At 41.3% G+C, this 18050-nt stretch overlaps 1 protein-coding gene and 1 long non-coding RNA gene across 7 annotated transcripts in view; one reads left to right on the top strand and one right to left on the bottom strand.

The window, feature by feature from the left end:
- LOC141930931 (uncharacterized) overlaps positions 1 to 10792 on the bottom strand; it is an 80070-nt gene extending 69278 nt beyond the window's left edge. Inside the window, exon 1 of the long non-coding RNA XR_012625441.1 lies at positions 10422 to 10792. This is a non-coding gene — a long non-coding RNA (uncharacterized LOC141930931). The remainder of the gene's footprint in view (positions 1 to 10421) is intronic.
- A 180-nt stretch (positions 10793 to 10972) lies between these two features.
- GALNT18 (polypeptide N-acetylgalactosaminyltransferase 18) overlaps positions 10973 to 18050 on the top strand; it is a 298611-nt gene continuing 291533 nt past the window's right edge. For all 6 annotated transcript variants that reach the window (XM_074842459.1, XM_074842456.1, XM_074842457.1 and 3 more), the window contains exon 1: positions 10973 to 11611. In XM_074842459.1, the coding sequence (XP_074698560.1) occupies positions 11377 to 11611 (235 nt within the window). In that variant the 5' untranslated portion in view covers positions 10973 to 11376. The remainder of the gene's footprint in view (positions 11612 to 18050) is intronic.

The raw sequence follows: 18050 nt of genomic DNA, 5'->3' as shown, positions 1-18050 counted from the left end.
AACAAAATTATTTTTCTTAGTGTGCAGGCTATTTAAGACCAACAAAGGAATAAATAGTTTGATATTTTCCTGACATCCGGTATGAATTTGGCAATGAACAAAACGGTAGCCATAATGACGGTGTGAGTCCTGTTTAGTTCTGAACTGGACTAGAAAAGACAATACAAAGGAAGGGTGAAACCACTTGAGCACACTAAAAAAAAAATAAATTATGTTCTCACTTGCAGTCCTTCAGTCAAAAAAGCCTGGGCATTTCTGTAATCCTCCCATGTGGTCATTAGAATGAAAGCTGTGGGTTAGTGAACTGCTGGGTGCCTGTTACAAAATACATTTTGTAGCTTTTATTTGGCCTAAAGCAGCTGTGGATTGTGCGTGTGTGCTGGGTTTGTGTGTGTGGTGGGGGTTTCTGGTAGCAGGGCAGGGGGCTACAGTGGTGGCCCCCTGTGAGAAGCTTCCCAACGCTCCCCTGGCTCCAAGTCAGACCTGCCTCTGGCCAAGGCCGAGCCAATTAGTGACAGAGGCCATGTCTCTGTGATAACGTATTTAGGAAGGGGAGCCTGGGAGGACTGGGAGTTGTGAGGAGGAGTTACAAGAAGGACACCTTTGTGAATGCCGAGGTCAGTGGAAGGAAGGAAGAGGGGGGGTGTGTGCCACTGCCGAGACGTCCCTGTGGCTCATGGTGAGATGGCAGGACCGCCCCCCTGTCATCTATGGAGGTCACTGGAAGAGCAGAGACCCATGTGCAGCCTGTGGAGGACCCCATGCTGGAGCAGGCAGCTGTGCCTGAAGAAGGCCGGGACTCTGAGGGAAGAAGACCCCGCTGTTGTAGTTTGGTGCTGGGAGGATGTCAACACATGGGAAGTGCTGCAGCCAGTGGGAAGGACTCACGTCAGAGAAAGTTTGTGGAGGACTGTGTCCTGTGAGAGGGACCCCATGCTGGAGTAGGAGAAGGAGAAGAGTGTGAGGAATCCTCCCCCTGAGGAGGAAGGAGCGGCAGAGTCAATGGGTGATGAACTGACTGCAAGCCCCATTCCCTTCCCCCTGCGCTGCTGGGGGAAAGGAGGTAGAGAAATCAGGAGCGAAACTGAGCCCTGGAAGAAGGGAGGGATGGGGGGAAGGTGTTTTTAACATGTGGTAATGCTTCTTACTGTCCTACTCTGTCTGTTAAGTGTTGTTGTTGTTGTTAGTGTCTGAATTAAACTGATGTTCTTTTTCTTCCCCTAACGAGTCTGTCTTTTGCCTATGACTGTAATGGGTGGATTGTCCCTCCCTATCCTTATCTCAATTCCTGAGTATTTTGCTAATTTATTTTTTCCTTCCCATTCCTGAGGGGTAAGGGGGGAGTGAGTGGCTGCGTGGTGCTCAGTTTACCCCTGGGCTCAAACCACAACACTGCGTGTGTTGTGCTGATAAAAATTCAAGCTGTAAATTAAGCTGTAAATATTACAACTGGAGCCTAGAATTGACTGTATCTGAAGCCAGCTTCTAGACTCGAAATCTTCCAAAATTACGTAACAGTATTTTATTTCTACCTGTTATACTATCAACTCACAGAAGTACAATGAAGCAACATTCTTCCTTGCTTCAAATAACTCCCAGTCACCCCAAGTTGTCATCCAGAGCTTTTGCACAGTTATGGCAATATTACCAGCCACGTGATAGCTTTTCCCTCTAAAATCCTTATGTTTGTTTTCATCCAACTTTTCATGCTTACAGCTTCAGTGGCCCAGTCCTTTTAATCTAAGCAAAATTTCAGTGAAACTGGTGCTTCATTTCCTCATGTTACAAGTACCAAACTATTCTCCTTGTTTTTTTTTCTTTTTGACCAGTTTATAACTCTTTAGGCTCAGAGAGATATGGTAAGTTTCTATAAAAGTTAATGCTACTTTATGCTTCAAGCTTGCTTGGATTTGTTAAATCCCTTTGCTAGTGCCCCGTTGGTTTTGATTATATTGGTAACTGAGAATTTATTGATTTATATGGACCTTTCAGAGATTTGGTCAAGCCTGGGTCCCTCGGGTGTTTCTTCATTTATACAACTAACTCTCACTTACGCTGTGTGCTTCATTTTTGAAACCAGTTTCTGATGGGGCCGTGGTCATTGTTTTTATGCAAGATCTCCAAGTTGCATTGCAGGCTTCAGGAAGTTTTTCAGTAGGGAGTTACTTTTGCTTCAGCCACTGTTCAAACGCTATTGTTCCTTTGGTGTACCGGGGCTCTCTGCTGCTAGTTGTGCCAGGTATGATGTAGAATGGAAGAGCTAATTTACCAAGAAGACAACACTTAATTTGTAGAAGTAAATGCTAAGATTTTGGTGGTCTAGGTCTGATTCCAGTAACAATTCAGATCTGTTTAATCTGAATAGTTCACATTCATGAACTGTTCACGCTTGATCTTCATGCTTGAAACATGAATTTCTTTGTGCTTCATCTCAGCGTGTTGAAGGGTGTTTGTAACCTGCGTTGAACTTAATGTCTGTCTGTGTCAAACACTGAGGTCTTTTGATTTGTGGCTCTACAAAGGTGTGACAGAAGAAATATTTGCTGTCTGTTCCCAGAGGAATGCAAATTTTAGTTAATGGTATTTAAGTGTGTTTTAGAGCCACCAATTCTGAAAATGTAAATTAGGAATGTGTATCTTTAATTGATGCAAGCATACTGAAGCCAGTGGTTATATGGAAGCCTATTGTGCTTATAATCTAATCATAAATCCTTTTCTGACCTCCTTTTGGAAGATGCAACTAATACAAGCCTACCCCAGGATGGCAGGTTGAGATAAGGTGCTATATTAAAAAATGAACTTTACTGTCATGTTGTAACTCAATATGTCTGCACTTTTGAACAGTTCTAAGATGAAGGAGGTGAGCTTGATTTGTTATGCTGAAGACCATACAGCATATGTATTCCAGTGAACAAAACGCAAGGAATGTGATTGTTGCACATCAAAAGAGTATGTGCGTGTGATCCAAATGTATACCATCTGGAATACTGCTTATTTAGTATTTAGTAAGGAGAGAATCTGGTTGGAACTGCATGTGGGATTCTTAAAATGTCTTTTTATGAGTACCAACCTTTCTTTTATTAAAAAAAAAAAATAGAAGTTGTCTGAAGTTTATTCTTTGAAATATTATTTTCAGCAGTTCTAAAATGAGGAGTGATATGTGAAGGACTGAAGACTTACGTATAAATTTCTGAATCATGTACTGGGTGAGATGTACTGGCTGGTACTGTACTGGTGACTGAAATAACTCTTGGCTCCAATCCACTTCTTCCTCTGCAGGCTTCCTTTTGGATTACTTAGATAACTTTTTAAGTGTCTCTTTTTAAACAAAAAGTCTTTTGGAAGTATTAATATGTTGCTTACTTTGGTTAGACATTCTTGCAGCACAGACTGGTGTGATATTCCAGGCCCAACAAAATAAAACTTCCATCTCTTCTCATACTGTGAGAGTTGTTGTAATACCAAGCTGAACTGAAAGCTTTCTTGTTGTGGAGTCTGTTTTGTTTAAAAGTGGCATAAGGGCTGTTTTGTTTGTTTTAGGGTTGTTGTTAGTGTCATTGTGGTTTTTATGCAGTGAATAGATTAGAGAAGGGTTTACTCCTTGACATCATCAAATAATTTTAAAAACATAAACAAGCAAAATGACACCCAAAACTGAAGACTTTTTCATCTACCTAAAAAAGAGAATGGTTTACTACCATTTTAATGTAAATTGTTGGTTTGCTTAAGCTGTGGCTGCAGTACCTGATGAAAGGTGTTATCCAGAAAATTGTTTCAACAGTCTCAAATTGTAGAATGCATGTTTCAACTGAATTACATGCTTAGATGTGAATTTGGGAAAAGAATGTCAATAGAGGGTCTTGTGCATTTACTGTAACACTGGCTGAAGGACAGCTGGCCAAAACTCATCTTTAAAAAGACTGGGATAATGTTGATTGGGAAATGAGAGAATTGAACCAACTGATTCCACTAGCATTGTCCTTCAAGTGTGTCTGTCCTACCTAGCATTAAACCAGTAAAGCAGAATCATCCAGATTCTTTATAACTTCTGGTTGAACAATGAACTGAGCCTACAGAAGTAATCAATTTTTTTCTAACCATCAATTCAGATTAAAAAGGACCATTACTTTAATGTTCTGTTCTCTCTGATACCTGTTTTGAGTTTACAGTCACTTCTAAGGTTCTATCCCTTAACTTGGTAGTGGCTTTTATTACCTCTCTTTACTCTGACATAATGCTCTTGAATGCCTTGGTGTCCATTCCTCTGAAACAAAATGACACTCCAAGCCTCCCCAAAGAAAAAATCCTTATAAGAAGCTTAAAAATCTGCAATGCTCCTTTTCCTGTAAGACAGAGGGTGATTATTCTTCCAAATTTTATCTAGATAAATAGTTCTCTTATGAGCAATCGAAGGAAGTCATTTTCCACCTTTACTGATTTTTTTTTTTTTTTTTTTTGAGACATCAGAGAACATATGGATAATGGTGATACAGTTGATGCTGGATTTAATTGGTACTTGGGCTGCAAAGCCTTCCTAGGAGTTTGCTCTCCAAAGGCTCTTGATACCTATTATGCATAAGGAGAAGCTCCATTCGTGCATTAAAAACTGATTAAGACAGAAAGAACAAAGAATAAGAAGAAAAAGAAATCATTAGTTTCTGAAGACAGTCATGAGTAGAGGAGGTTGGGATCTGTGTTGTTCATCATATGTAGAAATGATCAGACAAGCATATAAATAGTGATGATACCATATCCACTACAGAAATTTCTAAAATTGACTGCAAAAGATTGGAGAAGCCGTGACCCTGAATGACAAGTTGATGAAACAGCAAAATCTGAGGTAGCCTACACCTATAAAGACCTACAAAACTACATCTAGGTTATTACCGGTCTTTATGTACCTGGGGAGGAGATCTTTGTGACTAGTTTGCTGAGGTTAACGAGGCTTGGTGAGAGTTGAGAAAGCCAACAGTGTTAGCTGAAATGATGCATCAATCTGGGCTGCCATCTCAAAAAGAAAAAAAAAAAAGGTGAAAGTAGAAAAGGGCAAAAAGCAATTGAAGTATGGAGTTGTCATGTGAGAAAGGGCGGCATATACAAGCTTGGCCAAGAGCCACCTAAGAAGGAGTATCATAGGCCTGTAGAATCACAGATGGAAAGATGCCTGCAAAGTGATTGTTTGTGTTTCTTTGGAATATGAGAAAGTACAGGTTTAAAAAGGGATTAATTTTTTAATTTGTAATTGCTTATATAGCTAGTGTAAGCAATCACTTGGTTGCAACCTCGGACACAAAGTCTTTAAGTCATTAAATGTGTTGAAGCTTTGCCAGGCTTTGCCTGGCAAAAGGACTATTCTTGTCCCTCAATGTTCAGAGCTAGACGGTAATTGGAAATAGGATATTCAGCTGCATCAGTTTTTGGTGGACATAGTACAATGATTTGTATTATTATAGTTAAAGATAGAAAAAACAGCACTGAGAACTGGGTTGAAAAGGCAAGATTTTTAGATATCACAAATGATTTTGCGTTTACTAATTTTTTGCTTCTGACCATAAAAAGAGTCAGAGATTGAGTGGGTTGCAGTCTCTGGAAATCTGTTTCAAATATATCCGAGGTTTAATACCCAAAAATGAAGATACTTGAAGTTGCTTAGGGACAGGGTTGTCGTTGGGGAGGTGGGGGATAGACACATGACAGCTTTGAAAAGAACAGAACATGATGCTACTCTGAGTAACTGTAGACATGCCACTTGCAAAAGACCATATGGTGCATATTTTACTCATACTGGTGAATTGCTGGCCACATATGATTCACTTGAGATGGATTAACTGAGAGTTTTGCTGCAAATAAATAATGCGGTGTAATGCTGCCAGAAAAAATAAATCACACCGGCACATAAAAGTAACCAATAAAACAGTATAGCAGAGATCAATTAAAGTATAAAGTGATTTTTGATGTTTTGGATAGAAAAACATTTTGGAAGGACAAATGGACAAGGTAAGCCTGGCAAACACTGAGAATGGAAAATGCAATCTGGAAACAAAAAATACAGACATAAATTTTTATTGCAGCTGTATAAGGGGGATGGCAAATGTCTTTTAAGGCATGAATCTGGTGATGAAGGAGAAGACAATATGTACCCATGTGCCCCTATTTCTTGCAGGTTGCTTTTGTACATAAGTTTCCATTAGATGTTTTAATATTCCTGCTAGCTCTGTTCTGTTCCCTTTGCATAAGGGGTTTTCTCATTGCTTTATGTGCAGTGACAGCTCAATCCAGAACATAAATTCAGTTTTCATCTTGAAGTAGTACACACTCTCTCTCATGTTTCTGTATGTTCTATATTGTTTAATTTCTTCCTTTCAGTGCTAGGTGAATGATTTTGAAATGATGTTTCATGGATGTTAGTTATCCAAATGCCATCGAATGTCTGCGAGTTGGGCACCACATTGCCTCTCCTCCTTAGGAGACTGCAGCAGTATGGCGATATGGGGCTGAATTTCACTGTAGTTGATGCTTTGCTTAGCAGTCTTTGCCAAGCAGTGAAAAATGAGGAGTCCTGTGTAACCTTAATGAACTGATGACTCATAAAAATGTCACAAAGGATGATGTGTAACAGAACTAGTGTAAACTTAAAAGTGGTTATTTTTAAATGAGGGATGAGAAAGATGACAGCGAATAACAGAAGAGAGCAGATACGGACCCAAAGAAGGCAAGAGAGAGTAAGAGGAGTGGGAAAGAGAGAAAATGCCAGAGGAGTAAAGATCATGATAATGTATCCCATCATAACAAGGAAAAATCAATTTTTATTTTTCTCTTGTCTTCCTCCACCCCCCTTTTCATCCACTCGGCTTTTTTCCCTATTTTCCTTTCCCCCCCTTTTTTTTTCTGCATTCAGTTCATGATCATTATCTACAACATCCATATAACAAATCCCTTGTTTCAAAACCCAGCTCCAGAATATGCAAAGGCATCTCGGCAATACCTGCATATGTCTTTTTATGATTTAATAAAAGTTTTATGATTGGTTTAAATTTAGAGGGAGAGATGACTAGGGACAATAGGTACCGAAGATCATTCCCTGGAGACTGAACTCATGACTTTTACTTTCAAAAGACAGAAAGCTACCTCTTTTGGGGAGCTGAAAAAAAAAAGGTTTGTAACTTGAACTGTTGGCAAGAACTCATCTGCAGAAGGGGTAATCTCTGCTCAAGAGATGGATCGTTTTTGATTCATGTGTGTGCAGACCCAGACATCAGAGCTTCAAAAAAATTACCTACTCAGGGTAACTCAGACTTTTCTACAAGTATTTGGTCGTCTCTCTCCACAATGTAAAATACTGTGTTGCTTCTTGGGTGCCTTTGGAATTTTTTATCATCTTTCCAAACAAAAGATGTGATCATTGTGGGTTAGAGGGAAGGAATAATAGAAGAAAATCTACTCAGACTAGATAATAATGTAGATGATATCTCCATAAACTAATAGGATTTCAGCTAAGACTCTGAATAGAATACAATCAAAATAATGTTACAAAGTTAAGCTTTTTCTTTGATTTCTAACAAGGTGTAAGAAACCTGTTCTTGTAAAATGGGATGTGAATACTGTTGATTCTGATGTTTCACTACTGCCCCTCTTATTACTAAAAATGTTTTAGCCTACATCAAAATGCATCAATAAAAATGTAGTGCTTAAACATCTCTTCCTTTCCATCATTTCCCTTCCATGAACTGTAATGATAGGTAAGAAATACTAATTGAATTACTTTCCTTACAGAACACTTTAATGCAAGCTAAGTGGTGGCTGTATTTACTAGGTTATGAGGTTAATACTTTCTCAGCACTTGTTGAAATGGTGTCTTATTACAGTAGCATAGTTGGGGGCGATCCATATTGAAGCCTGTATTACATACAGATTTTAATAAATTATTTCTTCCCTTATCTAGAGTGAAACAGAAGTAAAATAATTTGCATAGCATGACATAGCAGATCAATATCAGGACAAGGATAAAATCAGACACCTAGTTTAATGACCTATGCAGTAGATTGTACTGCTTCAAGCTTAAACACCTGAAGTAGAACTTTCAGACACACCACTGTGATTTAAGAGAACAAATTTCATAGACCTTGTGCTCCCCTATAATTTAAATGTTCAAAAAAAAAAAACCAACCCGTTTAGGGTTTTTATCACCTAATTTTATCTCTGAGTGTAATGTGAGGCTGGCAGCATTTCTATTGTCCTATTGTTCCTTTTCCTGTTTTTGTTCCAATTAAATTATAAAAGTGGACTGCTTATGTATTTGTGTAATGCCTTGCACAAAGGGCTCTCATCTGGATTGTCATACTATACAATAAATCAAAATGACAAAACCAAGCAATTTCTAAACAGCGTACACTTGGATGCCTTCCAACCTTGTATAAACTTGTAAAAGACAACTTCTAAAGAGACCAGTCCAGAACATTATTACCAGAGACATGAAAGCAAGCGTATTTTTCGTGTATTAAAGCATCTGGAGGTTTTGCTATGAAGTCAAACAAGTTTTAATGGCTCAAATGAAGAGATAGGGAATTACTGTTCTGCTATTGAGGAGTGCAGCTTTGGTAGTAGGAGAATGTAGTTATAAACAAAATTACATTTTAAACATGATCAGAAAACTGTTGGGAGCAAAGGGCTAATGAGCTATTAATAGTTACTGCAATAAAAGGTTAATCAATTATGTGCTGTTATAAGCAACCCATTAGGCCTGCGAGACATGTTAGCCATCTTTTTTCAAACCTTTATGTCACTTATGGATGTGCTGATAGTCATTAGTAACAAGTACTGTTCATATTTGTTTACAAAAGCAGTTGTTTGTTAATATTTTATAAACTTCCATGGAAAATATGACTTATTAATGATTGTTACTTGTCCGTTATCTGGATGTATTTCAGATAAGTTTTACTGTAAATTGCGAAGTCCAAGGCTAAATCCTGGATTCTGCCAGAGCTGAAGAACCTGTATTTTGTGACTGCAGGCAGAATTTACAAAGATTACAGTAAGTCTAGATAACATTATTATTAAAGACCAATGATACGGCCTTAGTGCTGTTGGTTCCTACCAGATGCGAGGCCGTAACGCTGAAGTATACAGATAAAGAAATAGGAAAATAAATGATGCTGTAGACAAATGTTCATTGCAGACCATGCAGGATAACTGAATTATGTCATGAAGCTATACTGGTATATTCTGTCAATATTTTGTCTTTACAAAGCTTGAAATTGTTCATTGGCTGGTTTGTCTAGCAAACTTTCCTGTGGTGATATTTTTTCCTAAAAATGTAAATGTATACTTTTTCCTCGTCATATACCTTGTGTACATTTTCTGCTTTCCAAAGGAGTTCTCCTGGGCTGGCCTCCCTTAGTGTTATCACTGGGGAAGTACTTGTAAATTGGCAGAAATTTCAGTTAGTTTTCAGAGAGGCTTAGAAGACTGAGGTGGCAGTTTGGTTTTTGAGCTTCATTGGTAGAGTTTACTGCAGCTTCTATTGGTGCTGGTTTTGTATGTGTTGGAGTATCCTTAATTTTTACTGTTTCTATGGAGTATCAGCTGATGGAAAGGAAGAAGTCATTCTGCCTTTGGGCAGGACAGTTGCCTGCCTTCTCTCTTGAATACTGGGTCTTGCTTATAATTAATTTTAAAACAGCAACTCCAAACCCTAAGTCAAAGCATCTACTTGTAATAAGATAGTGAAATGTACATTCAGGATATGGAAGGTTTGAATGCTCACATGTGTATGCTTCGGAGTAGTCAGTCCTGGTATCTGCTGTGCTTTTTGCACCGACAGGACAACCCCAGTGTAATGATCAGTTGTGGAGGGTGAGTATGTGCTACAGTAGGATCCACAGCATTTGTTACTACTTGCTTTCACTGTATAATAATTACTTAAAATATTTTTGGGATGTTAATTAACAGGTGTTTTATTGTTCCTAATACTGGTCATGCTAATGTTACATTTCTGTCATGAGACTACCAAAAGAAAGTGTTCTCATTTAGTATAAAAATCCCTATCTAATAGGAGTGGCAGAGATTCATCTATTGTGTGCCTTCTCTCAAATCGGTGGGATTTCATATTGAGAGGAATTTGCCTTTTTAGTGCGTTTCCAAAAGTGTATGTAAAACGTGAGCTGAAGGGAGGAAGGCAGCATGGATATGCTGAACTAAATTGTGAGTTACTGGTATTGTCTCTGATACTGAAGCTCGTTCTGGACAGGGTGTATTCTGGTATAGTGTATTCCTGTGGAAGCGGTGGAGGCGATGGACGGATACTGGGGCTTGCTGGTGTGGACGCGAGCAACAATTGCTATTGCAAATACAACCTCTCTGGGGAGGGCACGCAAACCGGCTAAAAGACAAACGCATTGGAACAGTGGGTGGTCGCTGGGTACCTGGAGCTGCGGAACCGGTAACTCCGATGAGCCAAAGGCACGTCTTCGGTGTTCCCCCGCCAGGCAAATGGATGGCTTTCCGTGTAAGCACGTCTCGGGAGGACGCGGGCTGCTCTCTTCAGCCGAGCAGCCGAGCGCTCACCTCGCAGCAACCGGGAGCTGGCGGTCGCCGTTTCCTACCCGGGCCGGACATTCTCTGCAGCCAGCGACGGGAATGGCCGGGAGGCGGCGGGGCCCGGGCGGCAGCTCGGCGGAGGGGCTCCAACGCCCTTCTCTGGGGGGTGTGCGCGCCTCTGTGTGTGTGCGCGCCTCTGTGTATGTGTATGTATGTGTATCTGTGTGTGCGCGCCTGGATGTGTGCGCGCGCGAGGAGCAGGTGGGCCCCGCGGTAACCCCGCCTCGCGCGGGTCCCTGTCGGCCATACGGTGATGGCAGCAACCTCCGTGCCAGAGCAGGCTCTTTATTGGAGGAGGGGGCTGTCAATCCGCGGCCGAGCAAGCCCCGCTCCCCGGCAGGCTGCTCCCCGGCTCTGACTCTGGAGCTGTGGCCGGTTGCGATGGGGAGCGGCGTCGGGGGGAACAAAGTTTGCAACACTTGGGCGCTCGGCTGCTCGCGTCCTTGATGCTCGTGGCAGGAGCCGGTGCCTGAGAGCAGCGGGCGGCCAGGCGGCCGGCACGCCTCGCTGGTCTGCTGTCAGCACTGCTAGCGCAAAGTTTCAGCTATTTTAATGTACTAAAATCCAGGATTCCAATTATCAGCCCTCCCCACCCCCACCTCTCCTGCTAGGTAGGCGACAAATATCTTTTTTTATTCTGTGGATTAGAGAACTTTTTGCATGGAAATTTACTGACTTCTGAGTGCTCTCCGTATCGCGGGGAAAGGATTTATTTTCATCGCAGTTTATTTTTGTTTTCTGGATCACAGGATTTTTGGAGCTATATGGAGGGATCTCAGGATGGTGTGCACCAGGAAAACCAAAACTTTAGTGTCCACTTGCGTGATTTTGAGTGGAATGACTAACATCGTCTGCCTGCTGTACGTGGGCTGGGTCACCAACTACATTGCCAGTGTTTATGTGAAAGTGCAGGAGCCGATCTCAGAAAAAAAGTTAGAGGAAGACAAAGGGGACACTTTAAGGATTATAGAAAGGCTGGACCATTTGGAAAATGTCATCAAGCAGCACATCCAAGGTACCACCTTACCCCCGCTTGCTTGCCCTCCCCACCCCACCCCACCCCGCCGCTTGCCGTGTGCGCTCTCCATCCCCTCCCGCCGCGTTTGTCGTGTGCGCCTGTGACATTTCTGTCGCGATCGTGGAGAGCGGTTCCTCAGCCCGGCGGAGCCGGCGGCTGCGCGGGGGTTGCGCTGCCTGCGGGAGCCCCGGCGGTGCCCGCCCGCTGCCTGGCCAGAGCAGCGGCGGGGGGGGGACACCTGCCCCCCTGCCCTCCCTTCTCCTGGGGCGGCCTCCGCACGGGGTGGCGAGCCGGGGCCGCCGACTGCGGGAAGCCCCCCCGCCCGGGGAGAGTGGGCCGGGGGCGGCGGGGCTGGGTGCCGGGGCGAGCCGGGGGCGGGGGGCTCCGGGGCGGCTCGGCCCGAGGAGCCGGGCAGCGGCGGCGGCCCCGCCGGACGGGGCTCGGCCTGGTGCTGTAATAAACCCGACCTCAGCTCCGTGCCTGGCTGTGGTTTACTGAAGTCGGGGGTCCTCGGGGAGGGCTCGGCGCGAAGGGCAGGGGAGCCTCTTCCCATCCTGATGTTATCGTCGTTGTTTTGTGTTTGTTATTTTTCTTTTCCAAAATGGGTTGCTGCGAGGGGAATTTTTGTTCTCCTCCCCCTGTGAGCCTGACTCTGTTAATCCGTGCCGAGAGTCTGTGTGTGTCCGGGTGTGCTCAAGGTTTTGCCTTAGTGCTGCTGTAGTGCTGGGGTACACTTGGGATTATAACTGGGGCAATCTCTCATTTCTGTAATGCCTTTTTAATTTGATCTCCTTTTAACGGGAGCTCTGGGAGGAGGGTTGAAGTGGGCAAGCAGTGGGGGAGAATATGATTATTTCCTGGGAGTTTGGGATTTTACATGAATTTGCTTTGCTGGGTGATCTTTAGTGTATTCCTTTATATTTTCATCATCTGCATGGCGTCTTACAGTCATTCCCTCAGTCTGCTAAGTGGGTTGGATAGTAAGGAGGCTGAGGGTTGGGGTAGGTGAGAGCTCTTACAAAATCTAGAAGGACCACCTTTGTCTGCTTCTGCATAATCTCTGCTGAATGTCCAAATCCCAATTGTAGTCTCTCCTAAATCTGAAAAAGGTGAGCAAACCATCTAGTAAAGGATAGCTATCACCAGTGCAAAAAAAATCTTGCTTGCTTCCAGGCAGCTTTGGCCAACTGACTTCTGGGAATATGAAGAAAGGTAGAGCAGACACACATCGTCACCATGCCTTCATTTCTCAGATATTCTTGTCATCTTGCGTAAATTAGTAAAATACTACTTTTTTTCTGGAGGATGAGTTATAGCAGCTCCTGCAAGTTTTAAGTTCTCTTATGCAGTCCCTAAGTCTTTCTTGATTCCCAAAATGGATTTTAAAAAGGAAGTACATTCGTGTCTGTGTGCCAGTGGAGTGCACTGTGGAAGCATGTATGAAGGCAGGGATTTTTCAAAAGGCTCTGTTAAGAGTTAGATAAATGAAATTAATTGACTTTTCAGATGAGGTTGGAGCAACCGGTTTTTTGCTGTGAAGCTCAGATACTCTTATTTTTTTTCAAGGAAAATAACAATGTCTGTATCGGCATGTTCCTTTGGTTCTTCTCAGAGTAGTAGAGAAAGGTATACTTAAATCAGGGAGGTATAGCGTGGATTAGAGCATAAACTTTTTTGTGACTTTTTGTAACTATGCATAAACCAAACCAGAAGATATTTTCCATAAGTAACATTTGTATGAAAGTTGAAGAGAGTATTCTAAAAATAAAGTGAATGGTTTGGTAATAAGTACTAAAATAAATTTAGAGGAAAAAAAATGAAGTTTACGAAGTTCTCATACCTTAATGAAACCACTTACTCGTTAAGAGAAATAAATAAATAAAAACCACAGCTCATTATCTCTAAGTGGATTTTCTGGTGCTTTTACTTGCCCAATCATAATAACTGGGTTTCACAAGGAATTCCTGTGGCAGAGATTACAGAATAAGATGTTATTTTAATCAGATTTTGTTTGGCAGTGTGAGATGCTCTGAATTCTGGGTCATGGTGCAAAACTCACTGAAGTCATTAGAAGGAATATCCCAAACTTGACTGGGTTTGGGATGAGCTTGAAGGTCAGTTTTAAGAAATTATAAGTTTGAGATTCATTGCCGTAAATTGGGTAAACCAGCTGCTGTAATGGTTCTGGGTAAGGCTGTGAGGGTTATCTGTAGTTTGCTATTAAACTTTTCCTTGGACCACTTTTTTATGTTGGAGAGAAGCATCAGTAGCTCAGATGTTCTGCAGTGCTGAACAGGCATGAAATTAGCACGGGTAATAGAACTGCATTCCATAGGATATCCTGCAAATCAGAGAGCTTTAACTGCCACAGTTTACACATGGGGTTATGCTAATATTTCATTTTAATTTGTTTTCTGATTGAATTGTTTAATTGGATGCCATCTGGGAATTCCTTTAGCATATAAATTTCAGTCTTGTAATATTTTATCAAGTGTCCTGGAAATGAGAGGGAATAAGAAATGCCTTCATATAAAACGCTTTTTAAAGTATGTATTTTTAAAAAGACATTTTCACAGCAAGATAGATATCAGACTGTAAAGAGATTTCCAGCTAAGAGAAGTTTAGAGAGGATGAAAGTATGTGTGCCTCGCATTTGGAAAGAACAGTATGGGAAGGGAAATATTGGTACTGGTATTGGCCAAGAATGGAAAAGTTTTAATGCACAAATATGTACCTGCCATATTGCACATCTTACACTGCTCTGTGTTCACACTTCTGCAAATGTTGTAGGATAATCATTTCTCTGCATGCATTTTCTGGGTGCTGGAAATGGAGTGAGAGCATGTGTGCCTGCTCTGCCTGTGTGTTACTTCTCTGCTTCCTTCTTTCCTCGTTATGTTCATTTCTGTCGTGTCGCCTGTGGGCGTGCTGTACGAGTCATGTGTCTGTGTACTGACTTCTGTGGTGGGCAGTTTGGGGCAGGATTGGCAGCACTGCAGTCTAGTTGGGCAGTATAGACTCCAGAAAGAAGTATTTTGTGGAGTGAAAGCATGATGCTGGAACTTAAGTTTCAGCCTGGGAATCATGGCTTCTTGGCTTGTGGCCTGCCACAGTTTACAAGATGGTTTTGGTCAAGTCACTTCACCTTCTTACAGTGATGATGAGGTGCATGCTTTTCTGTGGCAGTGTGTTGTGGTGATTGTGGTGTTAATTACATCTGAATACAACTTGGCTAGTACTAAAAGGTTCTCCTGCCCCACCCCAAATCCTTTGTAGGAGGCATATGTTTTATGCTAGCAGGCAACCCACTGAGAGAAACTTTTAGTTTCCTCTTCCTATTGAGTTTGCAAACAAGATGGTGTGTTTTTTGAGATTGTATGTGTGTTTTCTGTGTGTGAAAGAAACTGAGGAAAGAACCAGATGGATAGTCTTGTGCAAAATGCAGTCCTTCGTTATGTCTAATAAAGGTGTGTGGCACATGTATAATATAGCACTAATGAGCTTTATTACCAGAAAGTATACTTTAAAGGGCTAAGGTTAATGAATATTGTGTTAAATAAAATATCTGTGGTTCCAACCCAGTATTTGAAATCAGTTTTTCTCAATTTTATCTGAAAACAGCATGTTCTGTTGAGTTCACAAGGAACATACTGGTTCAGAAAACCCCAAATACTCTCATTTTATTAAAATCAATACAAGAGTGCTTCAGACAGATCACAACACATCGTACATCTTAATAATGCATCATGCACTGGCTCTGCCCTAAGTTGTGTGTACAGTTGGAAGATCGTGTGAGCAGGCAGGCTGCTCTTAATCTGATGCTTAGTTTTTAACAATGACAAGAGGAAAAACACTGGCAAGAGAGCAATTTATTGCTTTTTGCAGCCTAGCTGTAGGCCGTCATAGGTAATGAGTTGAACCTTTTCATTGAAAAGCTGTGCTGTGATTAAGCTGAAACCACTTAAACCACCTTCATGCATGCTGTCCTGGTTGTCTTCTTATGCAATATCATTTTAATATTTTTCAGTTTTCCTAGGTTTAATCAGATGATGTTTGTGTTCCAGCATTATTTTAAAAGGTTATGAACTGTGAAGTCTATGAAATGCACTTGCTTCCTCACACCCCCCGCCCTTGGGACCTAAACAGAATTAATGAATTACATGCAGTCAATACATAGAGTACATCTAAGTTAAAGTTGTAAACACGCAGTTCATTTCTGGACCAGTTGAGTTCTTAGTTAAGATCAATGGATGATTACGAAGACATCTGTGTTGTACTAGACTTTGGTCCCTCATCTTTGCAAGCTGCTGCATCTGTTGTCATAAATGGAATGTCAAGCACTGTGTGGACTTATTTCAGGAAATTTGTAAGAGAGGAGGTGTATGTATTATGTCTCAACCTGCTGCTTAGAATGATTTGCTCTGTGGATTTACTTCAGCTGATGTTAACTATACCATAGTGGGATATCTAATCACCCTGTGTGGTCAGATGGGGGAGGGAGAGATCTCCAGTGTGTGGTTCATTCCTTGTGTCTTGGACAGGTGTTGGGGTGGAATGATTTGCTTTCGGAAATTCCATGTTTTGAGTATGGGAAGTAGGTCAACCCAGATTCTTAATTTTAGCAATCTAAAGGTTTGGGTAAGTAAATTCCATGTTTATTTCTTGATCTCAAAGGTGGGGAACAATGTAGTATATAAACATTGGTTTGCGATAGCTATCCTTTGCAGCCTGGCTATCTACCTGGGCTCCATAAAGTCAGACTTGCTAGGATTCGCATGGCCACCCCACCATGTCTCTTATTCTTGTGGTACTTTCCTTTTGGGAGTAATCAATTTTGTTAAATTCCCCCGGTTTATTTCCCTCAAGCTCAAAAGCAATTAGGCATGTTTATCACTGACTGCAGTGTATTTATTCTACTGAGAAACAAATCAGCAGTAGACGGTAGCCCTGGGAACACAGCTCTTGCTCCACTACAGAGGGGCCCTCTATTCACAGCCTCTGTACAAGCAGAGAGACCTGCTGTCCCCACGTAACTAATTGCAAGAGAAGGAACTACTTGGATATGTAAGACATGCAGGATTAATCCCATTATTTTTTTGTCTTTAGGCTGTGACTTCTCAAGTTATTCTAGATTGCTGCATGTCAGTGCAGATTAATTTGAATTTAACTTTCATGTTCTTCCATGCTTAGGAATGGGTGCACTAAAGAAAACCTTAATAAAGTAATTTCAGCTAGAAGACTTAAATTGCTCTAAATTTTCAAACATTGCTGGAGGTGCAGGTATTTCAAGGATCATCTACTGAAGACTTAATGATGTTGATTATGTTGACTACAACTTGCTCATTATTACTATTATTAAAGTTAACTTTTTTGTGCTTTTAATATCTTTAGTTCTATCTGTATTCTTCCTTGGTGGTTCTTCCACCAAGGATTTATTTTCCTATGGTTAGGATGCAGTGGCCAAAACTAAGGAGTGGTAGTCTGGCCTTGTTAAGGCAAGTGGAGGTTGAATGATTCCTTTCATGATTAAAGTTGTTTTTTCAGAATGAGTTTTGGTTTTGTTTTGGCGTTTTTGGTTTTTTTTCTGATTGTCAGCTAGATTGCTCTATTAATTCTTCAGGTTTCTATAAAGGGAATAGCATGCCAGTTGCTTTTTCTTTTTTTTTTTTGAGATTATGTCTTTTGATCCAGAAACAAGAAAAATTTTATTTGGCTACAAAGTGAGAGTGAATGGTAGCTTTGTAGTTGGAAAGGGAATTGACCTGGATTCTGTTCCTTCAATCTAGCTAGTTTCTGTAGTTCACATGAAAGTCTTCAACAAAACGTTAAAAAATGATTCGGGAGCAGAGGCTGCTAACTGTGACTTCTGTGCCCTCTACAAGTTCCCTTATTGCTAAGCTTGAGAATTTTGCTTTTTCTCTGTGAAAAACGTTTTTGTTGACGTTTGTTATCTCTGCATAATGGCACAGCTTCAGTGGAAAGAGCAGATTGAGTACTACAGTCTTTGAGCAGATGATTTATGGGCTGTGCAGAGATGGAGATTTAGAGATGAAGCTATTCTGCTTCAGGTTCTGGACTCAGCTCATTGCTTCATTTATGCTGGCTAGGTGTCACTTCGGAAATGTTGTTCAGGTTGACACAGCCTGCAGCTGTGCAGAGATTCAAACTTAGGTCTTTTGAGTTTCTGCTAGACTGTTACACCCATTTTAGTACTAATGAGTGATTATTTCTACATGACCAAAATATAGGTAAATATCTATTAAAAGAAACATAAAGCAAGACCTACACATAGCTGCTGGGAATTATGCATTATGTGTGAGATCAGCTTCGTCCCAGTGTCATGCTCTCTCATGGCAATATCTGCCTTAGCAGCCCAATGTAAAAACAGTTCCCCTTGGGCATACCGTGGCCTGGGGTGGATTGTGATCTGCCAGTT

The sequence above is a fragment of the Strix aluco genome, chromosome 16 (genome assembly GCF_031877795.1).
Source record: "Strix aluco isolate bStrAlu1 chromosome 16, bStrAlu1.hap1, whole genome shotgun sequence".
Classification (NCBI taxonomy): Eukaryota; Metazoa; Chordata; class Aves; order Strigiformes; family Strigidae; genus Strix; species Strix aluco.
Note: the sequence above shows the minus strand (reverse complement) of the source record. Positions and strands in the feature narration are given on the sequence as shown.